This window comes from Acomys russatus, chromosome 25 (assembly GCF_903995435.1).
Source record: "Acomys russatus chromosome 25, mAcoRus1.1, whole genome shotgun sequence".
NCBI lineage: Eukaryota > Metazoa > Chordata > Mammalia > Rodentia > Muridae > Acomys > Acomys russatus.
In genome coordinates this window covers 48,196,802-48,211,599 of record NC_067161.1, presented here as the reverse complement: position 1 = coordinate 48,211,599, position 14,798 = coordinate 48,196,802, and the positions used below count along the sequence as shown (strand labels likewise).

General features: G+C 51.8%; 1 protein-coding gene across 7 annotated transcripts in view; it reads right to left on the bottom strand.

Moving 5' to 3' along the window:
* The window catches only part of Gas7 (growth arrest specific 7), a 218,733-nt gene that overhangs the window by 21,106 nt on the left and 182,829 nt on the right, over positions 1-14,798 (bottom strand). For all 7 annotated transcript variants that reach the window (XM_051168033.1, XM_051168027.1, XM_051168032.1 and 4 more), the window contains 2 exons: positions 10,309-10,362; positions 729-818 (listed from right to left, as the gene is read on the bottom strand). In XM_051168033.1, the coding sequence (XP_051023990.1) occupies positions 729-818; positions 10,309-10,362 (144 nt within the window). The remainder of the gene's footprint in view (positions 1-728; positions 819-10,308; positions 10,363-14,798) is intronic.

Genomic DNA, 14,798 nt, shown 5'->3' with positions numbered 1-14,798 from the left:
TTCCATAGATGGTCAAGGTTGCGTGAAGTGAACCCTCACCATTACGACTGTAGGAGTCAGTGTCACTGCTGACTTCAAAACGCAAACCCTCAGGACTAGTTCTGGCCTTTACATGTACACTAAGGCATCATTTGAATGGCAGGGAAATATACGTAATGCAAGATTTACTGCTGTCGCCGTTTCCGAGTGTACACACAGCTTAGTGACACTAAGCATTTGAGACTGAGGTGGTGACATTCTGCCGCCCATCATCGGCAGAAACTTCTCTTGCCATAGGCAACTCTGTGCCCACTAAGCAGTACACAAGGGCTTGAGAGCTGTGGCCGCTAAACGAGGCAGTTTATACATTCCTGCCTGTACCCAACCTCCTCACGATTCAGCTGGGAAAAGCACCATGCGAGGAGGCAGGGCCCACGTCCAAGGCCACTCACAGCAGCACCCAGCAGCCCTGGAGCTCAGATTCTTTTCCTAGAAGTAATTCTAGTCTCCTGCCTCCATCCAGCAATGGGAGGGAATGGCCTTCCAGCTTCCTTGCATTTTATGTTACTGTGAATGAAAACCACACAGGTTTCCAGGAACTGCTGGAAAGATCTAGAAAAGGACCGCCCTGTCTGAGATGCTAAGCTGGACACCACACCTTGAGGCTTCCACAAGAACGCCCTTCCCACCTTTCCCAGGTATATGCTCCCGCTGGGGTCACAGTGAAGGGAAACTGAGGCAGCACCTACCCAGAAGTAGTCACAATAGCTCCACTCAGTAGGCTTGAGCAGCTGTTGTTCAGGCATTGTGTCTGGGTGAGGGAATGTCACACAGTTTATCTGCAGGGTATAGGATGAGAAAGAGAGTGCTGTCAGAGCAGGATCGAAAAGCTGGAGCACAAAGGAGGCCTCCCCATGGGGCACTCTGGTGGAATGTTCTAGGCAATCTTCTCGCAGCAGCCAATGAGTACTTCAAATCAGAGGCAGTAGGCCCTCCCCCACACCCATCCCAGGGACTAAGATGAGGAAGCCTCTTTAGTGGGAGTTTAATAGGATCTATCACGATTGCAAACACTGAGAACCTGCCACCGACCCAGCAGATGTGCATCTGAGAGGCTATGTTACGGATCTATCTGCCCATGTGTGTGGGGACATAGGTGCCTGGTTTCCATCACACAGTGCATATGGCAGTAAAAGGCTGGACCAGAACCACACTGTCCAACAGAAGGGGAGTGAGATGAGTAGGGGGAGGGGGGGTAGGGTCTCCTGAAACCACAGCACCCAGGAAGGAAAGGCAGAAAACTGAGAAGTCCAAGGCCACCTTAGGCTAAACAAAGAGGTCCTGCATGACACGCAGAAGAGATGCTTGAAGGCAGAAGTCAAACTGCTTGTGGAAACATGACAACTATTGGGGATCAGGAGGTATGGGAAGATTAGTTCAATGTACAGTAAGTACTGGTGTGAAAGTGACCTTATAAAACACAGTACTATGTACGCAATGATACATACATGAAAAATAAAAACATAGATAAAAATAATAGATATAGCAATAAAGTTCACACATCTTGGTAAGAAAAAGTACCAGGGTGCATCGGTAAGTAGCAAGGTGGGGGGGGGGGCAGAGGGCAGGGGGAAGCAGAGGGGGAGGGGATCTGGGTGCACAGCGGGCAGCGTGTAGGATAGCTTAGTTTATCAGTGTGCCCCGTTCGTATGAGGAAGCAGGATAATAGACACGTGTTTGGTATATCCTGTGTGCAATCATTCCGGAAGCTAGCACCTTAATTTGCTTCTAAGAAGAACCGAGGACGACAGGACTGAGTCAGAAGCACCTGAGGGTTGGGGTGAGAGGTTACACTGAGTTGCCTGTGGTAGGGACACCTACAGTTTAAAGGTATAACCCAGGGTTCAGGCTTGGGGCTGGCCCTTTTGACGGAGTGTGGTGTGGAAGTTTCTGGGCCGTTCCAGCTATTGTTCCCTGACAGCCATGTTTGTGGTACTCCCTAGCTGTCCCTGCTCTGTGGGAGTGACTTTGTTGCCGCTCTTGATGATGTGGCTTCTACTCCCCACCCCCACCCCACTGCACCTTCCTTCAACCTCTCCTCATAGACCGGGCATCTTTCAACAAGGGGGATTCTGGTGCCGAAAGGAAGAATGGGCCAGGAACCTCCATGGCTTGGAAGATTGTCCTTTAGCTCTGACCCAGGCATCCCTGTGACACAAACTCTATAGCTGGGACAGGATGGGACCAGTCTGCTCCTTGGGCAGGGTCTACAGGCTGTGGATACATATCTCATGGACAGATTCAGATTCTTGCTTCATATCACCAGACTGAGCTGACCCCTGGTCAGTCGGGGGTCAGGCCAGGGTTTGTGTGTCGGTTGTCTCAGGTTTTGAGCAATGGTAATCAATTCAGAGTTCAAACAAACACAAAACAAACACACAAACAAAAAAGCCACCAACCAAACTAAATCAAAGCACCGCGCCCAATCAGCAAACTCCTATGGGAGCTGAGTCAGACCCCAGGGGCCCCTGACTTAAGAACATCTGCCAGTCAGTGACCTGTCCTGCCTGTCCCCTGCCGGAAGCAGCAGATGCCCTCACAGGCCCAGGTGAAGAGACCCAGAAGTGCTCGCCAGCAGGGGAAAGGCCTGCTCCTGGACACTGACACTGGTGAGATAAGGTGGGGCTCCTTCGGGGAAACGCATGATGATGAAAATAGTAGGAAGAAGACAAGAGTGTCACAGGGCCCCGGAGATCAACAGCACTGAATTCTGCTACAGCCAGCTCAATGTGGAATTCTGGCCTGCTGTTGCTGCTAGGGGCTGGGTTGGGGATACGACAGGCAGCGCCTCATGTTCACCCTCAGGAAAGGCTCTCTCTAAGCTCTCCATGGAGGCTGAATCCCCTCTCTGCTGTGTGGTGTCCTGGTCTCAACTTTGTTTACAGGCCTCACTGCCTCCAACTTGAGTGAATGCTGCTTGGAGCCATCATGAAAACGGTATGGAGTTTACCCTTAAGATACTTCCTCCCAGAGGGTCCAGGAACCCTATAAGAAGACCATCAAGGCTGGAGGATCTGGACCCAGGTCGGTCTGCTCAAACAACTGTATTGACCGAGGACAATGCATGCAGTAAACCTAGACACCCAATCCAGATCTAGCCAATGGACAGCGCATTCTCCACAATTGTGTGGAAAGTGGGGACTGACTCGGACTCTGGTGCCTCCTATTTGACCACTTCCCCTTGGTGGGGAGGCCTGGTGGCACTTAGAGGAAGGGTAAGCAGGCTAACCGGATGAGACCTGATAGGCTGTGATCATATGGTGGGGGGAGAAGGTCCCCTTCTGTCACAGGCCTAGGGGAGGGGAATAGGGTAAAAGAGGGAGGTGAAGGATGGGAGCACAGAAAGCTACAAGTGAGGGGATAACAACTGAGATGTAATCTGGATAAATTATTTAAATTAAAAAAGATATTTCCTGTTCCAAGCATATTGGAGAAGACGGTTTCACATTTACTTTGCTCCATGAGAGCTTCAGTGTTTTTCTTAATGATACAAGAATTTTAACAATAAAGTAATCAGGCTGTAAGAGTCTCAGGACCAGGGCTGGGGAGGCGTCTCAGTGGGTAAGAGCACTTGCTGTGTTTGCATGGGAGCCTCAATGCCAAGTCAGGCACCGCTGCATGAGGCTCAGAGACAGGAGGATTGCTGGGAACTGGCTGCCAGCCTAACTCCAGGTTTAGTGAGCGACTATCTCAAGAAAATTAAGCAGAGAGTGATAGAGAAAAAACATATCTTCTTCTGGTCTCTACACGCATGCAAGTGTGCAACATGAGTGTGCACACCCAACTGTGCACACAAAACACATGCAAATAAGTAAATAAAAGAACCATGGCACCCATAGATTTAAGGTACAATTGCCCTTCAGTATCTGGGGGTGGTGGAGTGAGGCACTGGGTTCAGGCCTCAGATGGATGGCAAAATTCATAGACGCCAAGCTCCCTTATGTAAAGTGGCACAGTGTTTGCATATAACAAATTCATACCCTCCAGCCATCTATAGACTTATAATACTTAATTTGAGCTCAATAGTTGTTCTACCCTATTGTTTAGGGAATACTAGTGAGGAAAAAGGTTGTGCAGTTCAGTACAGACACAATTTTCAACCTGCAAGTTGGTGGGATCCTCATCTGGCTGAGTTCACAGATGTGGACCTGCAGCTAGGGGCCACAGCATCAAAGGCAGCCATGGGCGATTTCTAAGGAACCTCATGAGCTACCCCTGACCCTCTTCTTTAGTCTTCATCCAAACTGCTCTTCGCTTTGGCTCTAAGGAAGATGTGTAGAAAGGACAAGTGACTTGGCCAGTGCTAAGTCATGGCTAGAGGAAAACAGGTCTTGTTCAGCCACACCCAGTATCCTTCCTGAGAGGACCCATGCCCAGAGAAAGGATGGTACTGTCACCCTCAGGCTGCTCACGAAGAGAAGATAGACCCGGTTAGTCCAAAGAGACCTCCTTCAATGGCAGTCCTCAGTTGGCTCCTAGAATGACCACAGAAAGTCTACAGGAGGGCTTGGTTATGTCCCATTTGACCCCTCCTTTGTCCTAGAGCCATGGCACACATGTTTCAGAGTCACCCCGGGGTAGGGGGGGTGTTGTTGTTAAGTTAGATGGGTGGGTCCTAGCCTGAGTGTATGGTCAGGGGTTCTGGGACCTGCGGCTGCAGGTGACGCAGAGAAGTGAGAAACAGCTTTCGCAAGCCAGGCTGCAGGAGTGGACCACTACCTAAGGGCAAGCCAGGCTGTAGAGGTGGACCACTACCTAAGGGCAAGCCAGGCTGCAGGGGTGGACCACTACCTAAGGGCAAGCCAGGCTGCAGGGTGGACCACTCCCCAAGGAAGGCTGCACCCAACCATGGAAGACAACATAACGAACACGCCCTCATAGAGCCTTCCAGAGCAATGCCTACAGCAGGGACTAGAAAGTCTGGGGTCTAGCAGGTGATGGCCTCTCACATGGCTCTGGGACAGCCATGGAAAGATGAGCACTGGGCAGGAGTGAAGGTAGGAGGGAGGGGAAGCTGCTGGCTCTGGGTGCCTTTGCCTCTCTTTTTGGATTTCCTGGATAGGAAGGAGCTGTAGGGTGCCTGTCACGCCTTTTGTCACTTCTGGTTTGGGTTAGGCCACAGGGACTTCGCAGAGTCCCCAGAGCCCTTCTCCCCCTGGTGGTCATGTAGAGAAGTGCCTAACACCGAGGAAAGCAGATCACACAAGTGTTCAAATTCAGGTCAGGCTGGCAGCAGAACGAAATGTTTGCCAGGTAGCTCCTCCAAGGCATGTGCTACCCTGAGTTTTCCTGCCGTTCTGGGTCTCCCCAGCATCATGCACACTTAGTGTGTTGCTACTTCTGATGGCTTTTTTTTTTTTTTTACATTCCTCTTCCTTGCTGACAGCCCGTCGGTGGGGGCAGATGGAGAGGCAGAGACTGCCCTTCCCTAGGGGTTTTCCTAGCTGCTGGCACAGCAGGCTAACAGTGAGCCTTCAACAAAGCATCATCACTGCAATGGATGAGGAACTAGGTCTGAGGTACAGCATCTGCTCTTGAGAGCTTGCTGATTAAAGGAGGATGGTTGTTGGGATAAACTTCCCACTAGGGTAGGTACGGGATGCTGAGGCCACAGGAAGGGCTGCGGATAATGGATGATTCTTAGATGAAGTGGTACCTGAGGAGGACCTAGGGAGATAGGCTGGGAAGAGGGAAGGGTATCTCAGGAAGGAAAGGGGGCTGTGTGTATGCCTGAGTGTGTATATGTGTGTGTTTATGTGCACGTATGTGTGCAAACGTGTGTGTGTGTGTGTGTGTGTGTGTGTGTGTGTATGTGTGTGCTGAGTTTGGCTCATAAGCAAGAGGGGCTCTGGCAGATGTGCCCAGATGTTTGTGCTGAGGCAGTTAGCCACCAGGTGTCTAGTGCGAGCATGGCATGAGCAGGACAGTGCTCTCTGGGTTAGCCCCCAGGCCCACATGGTAGAGGCTGAAAGAATATGATTGTGAGGGAAAGGCTCAGGACTGCCCTTGACCCCAAATGTCAACAGTGGCATGGCTGAGAGTGTGAGGAGCCAGGCCTGACTGAAGGTGTGTCTCCACACTGGGGCATGAGATGAGAAGAATGGGTTTTGGAGAGCGTGAGTCTGAGGCAGTGGAGGTGTCCTGATGGTAGTGGAGCAAAGTCACAGGCAGTAAGCAGTCAGAGCAAAAATGCCCATCTGTGATGGTGGTGCAAACACGCACAGGGGAGGAAACTGAGGCACAGGGGCTGGCAGGCCACTGCCATGCAGCTAGAGTGGTGGAAGAGGCTGCAGAGCTGGCCTCCTGAGGACTGGTCCCTAGTTCTCACACTGCCCCTGGCCCTCTGTGACCTTCAGGTCTCACAGCCAGGCTCTTGTGTCCCTGAACCACAAGACTCCATTAGCATGGCCATGGTACTCCAGGGAGCATGGGGGAATGGGACATGTCTTTCTCCGTGGAGACCTCCACGGGTAGATTCCTTTCCCCTCCTGGTGATTTCTAGGCAGCTGATAGTAACACATAGCTGCAGCCCTAGAGGAAAGGCGTGTCTCCCCCAAAAGCCTGCTGGGAACAGCGAGGGCCTCAGTCCCTCCTGTCCCTGCACAGCAGACAGCCCGGGGATCTACTTTATGCTCAGCAAGAGTTAATCATACCCCAAGTGCTTGCTATGTGTGAACTCACTCAATCCCCACAACAGCCACAGCAGGCACTGGAGCCCAGAGAGGCTAAGTAACTTAATGCAGAGCACACAGCTCATATGTAATAGTGGAGCCGTGGTCTGAAACCAGACTAGGACTTCATCCGGTCCATACTAGGATGCTAAGCCCCGTCACACATAACTTGTCCAACACGCTGGGGCAAAGAGTAGCGGCCCTACTCATGCCAAGGCAGGTGCTGAGCAGGAAGCAGAACCAGGGGTGTGCCCGTGTGTGTGTGTGTGTGTGTGTGTGTGTGTGTGTGTGAGAGAGAGAGAGAAAGAGAGAGAGAGAGAGAGAGAGAGAGAGAGAGAGAGAGAGAGAGAGAGAGAGAGATGTGGGCACTCCTACTATCTCCTCAGCTTCACCCACAGCCACAAGGAGAAATGCCTGCATCCCCACCCCAATGGATGGGATGCTGTGTGTGTGTGTGTGTGTGTGTGTGTGTGTGTGTGTGTGTGTGATGTGGCCACTCCTACTGTCTCCTCAGCCTCACCCACAGGCACAAAGAGAAACGCCTGCATCCCACCCCATGGATGGGACGTTTCCTATGCAGTAGCTGCCTGGCTGGGCATTCTGTAGGACCATGAGGGCTGTTCCGAATCACTCTTTGAAGGTTCAAAGGGAGCACAGCATCTGGAAAGGCATCTGGCTGGGCCATTGGGGCTGAGGAATGCATGTGTGATGCACCTGAGGGGCTGATGTGGGAGGCTTGGGTGGGGGCTACCTGCTCCTGTTGTAGAACAGCAATGTCTGTGTCCGCGGGCAGGGTGGGGGTCAGTCTCTTTACAGCTTTCAGAGCTGAATTTGGTAACCCAGGCTGTAGCTAAGTACTCTGTGTGCCCCTGGCTCAGTAAAGTGAGAAGAAAGGCTCTCCTCCAGCCACAAGCTCCCTCCCGGGATGCCATGCCTCCAGACTGGTTATGCCGGGCATCCAAGTGGAGGACCACGAGGTCCTCTAATTCCTCCATCCAGGAGCCTGTGCCTGGTGCCCTCGCTTGTCATCACTGCTCAACTCCTCCACATCTTAAGGTGTCATGTTTGTACTGAGGGCAGTGAGCGGCCATTAGTGCCTGTCACTCCCAATCAAACGTCTCCCCACCCCCACCTGCCAGCCTAGCATTTCTGACAGCAGGAGCAGACTGAGACCCAGGCATGGCTGCCAGTCCTGCTTCTGCAGCCAGGGGGCCCATGCGCCTGTTGGTCTAAACTAGCTTCGGGCCACTGAGCTTCAGATCCAGCTCAATCCTTGCTTCCTGACTGAGGACAGGCATCCTGCGCTGGCAGGACCTGGCAATGGCTGCCTCCCAGATCAGAGGAGGGAAATTACTCGCCATATTCCTGTATTCCCTGAGAGAGCGAAGCTGGTGTCTTAGCATCCTACGAATGTGGCAGTCCCGTCTCCTGGAGTGGTCCTGAGCTCTGTAGGGTTTGAACTTGGAGCTAGAGGCTGGGTATGGATGACTGGGGATGGGTGAGGGAGAGAATGGTTCATCTACAGCCTGAAGTGATGTGGGGTTAGACTATCCAAGGGGTGCGTGTGCTGGCACCAGGTTGGCAGCAGGGAGACCTGCATGCGAGTCCTGAGTTTTCCCTCTCACTTGCTGTGTGACCTATAGTCACCCCCTCCTTTGCTCAGTTTCCCCAGCAGCAGTTCTCCAAGGTATGCGTGTTCACATCAAACCTCCAGAACTGGTGACAAAAATGCAGTGTCCTGTCCTTGCCCCAGAGAGACCAACTACTAATGCTTTTCAGGAATCCGCACTTTAAACAGTGTCTCCTATGACTACCAGCTGTGTGCTGCAGACCACCTTGTGAGGTGTGCTGATGTGGGCCAGAGGAAGGGAGCAGGCAGGAGGGACAGGGCATGCAATCCAGTGGGAAGTTCACAGCCATACTCAGAAGTTCTGACTTAGGTCCCGGTAGGGGCCTGCCTCTGTGGCTGGGCTCCATCACTGTGTCTTTAAGACAACCAGCCAGCGTAACACTGCCTGTCCGGCATCTCTCTTCACTTCTGGTGTTTGTTTCTAGAATGTGAACATGCGTCTCCATTTTATTTGCTCTTCTTCCCTTCTCCCCATTTCTAGTGGCTCTGAGAAGCCATCATCCTGTTTGGCATTTGGTGACAATGTGAAAGATGGGACCCGTGCCCTCAGAAGCCGGAACCTAGGGCCTGTCTATGTATGCCCTGCCAGGTTCCTTGAGGCTCTCTGGGAAGAAAAGTTGTGGCTGCCGCAGAGTAGCAGCGGGCTAAGCTTCTCTGCCCAGTTTCCAGCAGACACAACAGGGTCAAGACAGGGTGGTGACCCGAGGAAGGAAGGGAGCTCAGGAAGGGAGCTCAGGAAGGGAGCTGTCAGTGGGCAAGAGATGAGGTTTCAGTCTTGATGCTTCCTAGCTAGGTGAGCTTGGGCAAGGCGCCGCTCTGTGCTCCACTTTCCACATGTGTGTACAGTGCAATGATCACACTAATGCACACTGAGCACCGAGTGTGTGTGCTGGACTCAGTTCTCGGTGCTTTACAATCAAGGACCAGCTCTTTTTAGACACTATTCCCCAATGAGGGATGCTCTCACTTCCCTGCTTTAGAGACACCAGAAAAGCCGGAGAAGCTTGCTCAAATGTTGCCACGGCTTGGTGACATAAGTGACACTCTGGCATCAGAGTCCATCTGTATAATCACTCCAGAGGGTTGATTCTGCTCACTATAGAGCCATAGCTGGAGGCAAACAGAGCCCCTGCCCCAGGTGGGTGGTCCTGGCGTGTACTGAGTCGGCACCAAGGTGGCAGTGGGTATTACGGTTGGTGTTGCCACTTGTTTGGCTCCCTCTTCCCTCCAAAGTGGGACTGTTCACTCAGCAATGCACCCACTCAGTTTTATCTTTGCAGAGATGGCCAGAACAGCCCAGAATGGTTCCTTGCCAGGATAGCAAACCTGAAGACCCCACTTCTTAAATCTTTGCCGTTGGCTAAGAACCTGGCCAGCTCCCTCCTTAGAGTAGAGAGCCCCAGTACATCAGGGAGTTTGAGGGGAGGAGTTGGCAACCTTAATGCCACCCTCACAGGGGTATCTAGTCTGGGTTCGGGGGGGGGGGGATCCCTGAGAGCTTCTCACCAGGGACTCCCAGAAATGCTATTTGTACGGAGCTTTCTCTTGCTTTTAACTTTGACGTCTTCCAGAAGTTTCCCTGCACAAAAGCAGCTCCGTGGTGGCTGTAATTTCCATGTCACATCTCTTCCCACAGCACATTCCACCCCCTTCAACTCGCTCCCCCACAAGCACCTTCTCCTGCCCACCACCACGCAGAAGGGCCTTCTCCCTTGTTGCTACAGCCTCCTGCCCTCCACCCCCTCCCCAGGGGAGAGCAAGCAGAAGGAGAAATTGACAGAGGGAGGGGATGGGGGCAGCTTCAGCCAAACCCAAGCCTTGCCTGGAACTTCCCTGTTTCCTAGCGAACATCGATTCTGGTTGGCTATCCACGTTGCCAGGGCAACAGCCCCAGCTGTGGACCTTGGACCACCCCTCCCTTCACCACTCCCCCCCCCCGCCCCCCCCCCCTGACAGTGAGCCACTTACTGTGATGGTGTTTTCCTTGCTCTGTTTTTTGCCTGGCGAAGAGGATCCCAGGTTCTGGGGAGAGAGGTGAGACACATCATCAAAGCTGTTCTCCATGTTGGACATTTTTTTCCCCATCCCCAGTTCCCCAGGTGGGTGGGTGGAGGGATTGGTTAAGAGCCCTGAGCTGGGGAAGTTCAGGGGTGTCAGCCTGCTGTTAACTCCTGAGTCACCATATTCTGGGCCAGGGCAGGCAAAAGCATCTTGGAGCCCAGGCTGCTCCGGAGTGCTCAGGCTCCTGGGCAAAGTGGAGGAAGGCTGAGCTCAGACTCCAGGGAACCGCAGCAAACCAGGTCTCCCCTCCTCTCCTTTCCAACTGGGACTTGGGGAGTTAACCCCTCCACTGCCCTCTGCTGGTAACCAGGCCACGTTGCCAAAGCAGCATAGTGGAATGGCAGGGGAGCAGAGAGTTAAGGCAGATTGTAGGCCACCCCCCAACCCCCACCCCCGGCACAGAGGACTCAGCACATGACATCTCATTCCGACCCCCCCCCCCTTCAAGTCTGTAATGTCAAATGGTGAATGTGTGAAATAAGCACGGGTGCTGCTCAGCCACCTTGGCTGTGTGCCATGGTGCCAGCGCCTGGGAACCACGGCGATCTCTCTTAAGCAGAGCATCCCCTTGTCCTGGAGTGCCTATCTTACACCGTCCCCATTGTCAGCCAAAAAACCGGAGTCCCAACTACCCATGCTCCTACAGGTGATGGGCCAAGGCCTCATGATTGTGTTGGTGGAGATGGCTAAGAATGGCCAGCGTTGTTGTTGCTGTTGTTGTTTTGTTTTTAAGTCACATTTAACACGAGGGAATGTGCGGAGTCCCGACACGCCAGCAGATACGTCCAGGGTTCAACTCCTCAGCTCTCCTGATAGGATCCTGAGATGCCACTTGTCCTGGGTCACATATTGCCCCCTGAAAACAGCTCCCTTGGGGCACCATGGTTGACCACTCTGTGTTCTGGGGCTAGCATGGGCCCAAAAGGATGAAGGGCTTTACCAGGGAGCATCAAGGAAGCCAGATGATTTCATCCACCACCCCCCGCCCCCAAGCCACCTAGATCCTGGCAAGGTGAGCACCTGCGGGTGGGAGGCTCCTGTCTCAGAAAGCCATCAGCAAGCCAGGCCAAATGGATCTCACTAGGCCCTTCTGCACAGCCTTACTGCCTTGATCTGACAGACAAAGAGTCTGCCCATAGAATGCTCACATCCTTGGAGCTCTTGGTGAAAAGCAACCATCCATTTCATGGATGACTAGCTTTAAGATGAAAGCCACGGAGCTGACTTCTTGGAACCTTGGATTTTCCATCTCTAACATGGACCATCACCAGCGGTTCTCACATGTCTCTAGCCAGTCCCAGTCCTGAGCAGCTGGAGACTTCACTGGAGACCCATTGGCCTGATTGACTTTCAGACACTTTATCTAGGCACCTGTGCTTAAAACATCTCCTCTGCCACCCTGACAGGCCATGGAGCAGTCAAGCTTGTGGCCAAAGATAGCTTCAATATGTATTTTTAAGGCACTGTCATATCTACCTGGCCTGGCCTGTAGCATTCTAAGCTGCCATTTCCCTGCTGGGACATTCACTAAAAGTGCCCATGGCACAAGACAAGTAGAGGCTGTACCACAAGAGCCCTGGGCGTCAGTAATCAAGAGGAGGCAGGGACAATGGTCCCTCCATGTTTCTTCCACACAGAGGCTCTGGCTAAGCCCATATCTGCCAAGAAAGGGGCAGGTCTGCCTCAGGGCTAGATTCCCTTCTTTGCAAGTCTCCCTGTCAGGGACCAACACTATGCTGCCACCATCCTTGTCATCCCACTGCAGCCCAGGATTGGTGGTAGTGGTGGGGGACAAGTGGCCTTGGCCATAGTCTATATATGGCTGCTGCTGCTGCTACTGAAGTAGTGACGAGCCAGAAGGCAAGAAATCCTACAGGAATCATCCTTTACTGGGCTTCTTTGTTACTCTCGCTGAAAGGAACGCAGGTTCCTAGAAACACAGCTAATGCCGGAGTCAGAGCTGTCCCAGTGCTTACTGTGGCAGCAAGTACAAGAGAACTCAAATAATGACAGAGCTATAAGAAGAGGGCAAGCGAGAGCTGGTCTAAAGATGACCCCGTAGGCTCAGTGGCAATAATGACCACAAGGGACTCACTGCGCAGTGGGCAGAGGGAACACACCATTCCAGAAGAACACCCATAAAATTGTACATAGAGCTTGTCACCTGGATATCCCAGTGGCAAAGAGATGTAGACTGTGGTCCTCTCAGATACTCAAAGCACAGAGTGAAGACAGTCAGGATGGCAGGACAGTCACACAGTGTCACATTAGTGCCACATTGGTCCCCATCAATCAGAAAGGGAAACAAATGAAATAAATCTAGTAGTTATTGCAGTGACCCAGGATCTCACCAGAAGGATGTGTGTGTGTGTGTGTGTGTGTGTGTGTGTGTGTGTGTGTGTGTGTGTCCCCAGAGGTGCAACAGGCAGCAGCCAACTCACCCCACACAGAATGCCTGTCAAATCCCAAGCTTGGGTTCTATACACGCACGAGAGTAGCAAGCAGACTAAGGAATGTAGGTCATCCTACAAGACAATAGTTGGCCTGGAGTCTTCAAAATATAAACTAGAAGTCAGTGTGAGGGGCAAGCAAAAGAAAAACCACGGGGCATCCCACCTAGACAAAGAGACTGGAGCAGGCAAGATGACAAAACTGCCCATTTCATGGCCTACTATTCAGCCATATGAATGAAAGTTGAGCACACTCAACAAGACATCAAAAACATCCTGAGTGAAAGCAGCTAGCTACTAAGGACCACACACAGCCAACCTTCCACAGATAAAACATCATAAAAAGACCGCCCGGAGTCAGAAAGTAGGTTAGTAACAGTTCCATGGCTTGGGTGGTGCTGGGAGTGATGATGCGAACTCTCTACAGTCCATTGTGACGAAAGACGCACAAGTATGAGAGCTCTGAAAACAGCCAACAAATGCCTGGTTGGCACCCAACCCACTCCCCTGTCCCCTGTCCCCTGTCCCCTGTCCCCTCTCTCTGTCTTTGATGGGACTGGGTGTTGATCTCTTCCTTGTCACCTACTGAGCTGTAACCCAGACTGTATTTTAAAAGTTGGAGCCACATAATAATTAGTTGCAGCTCAACAAATGAGATGGACAGGCAGACACAGACAGAGACAGACAGAGATAGAGGCTAAAGAGACAAAGTAACCAACATTTTCACATAAAAACAAAACTTAGACTGTGGAGAAAAGCAGGTATAAAAGGCATTTTAGGGATCACCAAAGAATTGGAATATAGAATAGAATGTATATGGTGATGTTATTGGACTGGTGTTTTCTTGGCTGTGGTAATTGTACTCTGATGTCTTCCCCCTTTGCTTTACAATTAGAAATACTTGGATTGGGAGCAGCAGGTCTCAATCTGTGGGTCATGATCATGGGAAAACACATATTTATGGTGGTCTTAGGAACCGAGACACCGCTCAGTAGCAACGTTACAGTCATGAAGTACAACAAAATACATTTATGGTTGGTCCCTAAGACCACTGGAAATATGTGTTTTCCCGATGGGTGTGACCCAGGGGTTGAGAAGCACTGATTTGGAGGCGTAATTCAGGAGTTTGCTTTAAGTAGAGGGTGGGGATGTCGAGGCAGGATGAGACCAGTAGTAGCCAACATTGTCCCAATGCCACACTGCTCACTGAAGTGAGATGCTAGGTCCACGGGACTTTGTCACAGGAGCCCCACAGAGTTCTACAATAGATACTTACACATTTTACCCTTTGCTTGTAATAGTCCTCTTTTTTTTCTGGGTCCAGAGCTCATTCAAGAGCACAAGATAGCCCTGAGCTAGAGACTCCCTGATCCTCCTGACTTGTCTATGGCTTGCCTGGCTTTCTTCCATTTTGGATGAAGTGCCACTTCCACACCCTGGTGTCCCGACTGTGCCTGAGCAATGGTGCTGTCGCCAAGAACACACACTACTTGCTAAGCTGTCAGCGACTTCATGAGCAGGCTAACAGCCCCTCTTTCAAGTGTCTTTTAGAACATGTCCCTCCATAAGAACTCCCGCATCCTATGCCCTGGGCAGGCAGGTTTCCTCTAGGAAAACCCTCTTCAGTCCCCAACATTGTCGACATAATCCTGGTCTCCTTGTGACGGGCCATGCAGACCCCTTCTGCCCCATCTTCTTCTCTCCTACACCTGCCAATTTAGTAAGTCATTGTATGACCCATACTGTGGTCGTTTCTGCCTCTAGGCGTCTACATGCTGTCCCCTCTGTCTGGAACACCATGCCCATCTTTTGTTATCCAGCCTCTGTGTAGCCTTGCACTCTTTAGCCTAGCATCTCTTCTTAAGAAGCCCATTTCCAACGCTTTTCAGCCCCACTTCTCGGCTTCTCACTGTGCACGCTTCCTCTTGCCCTCACCACTGATGTCAT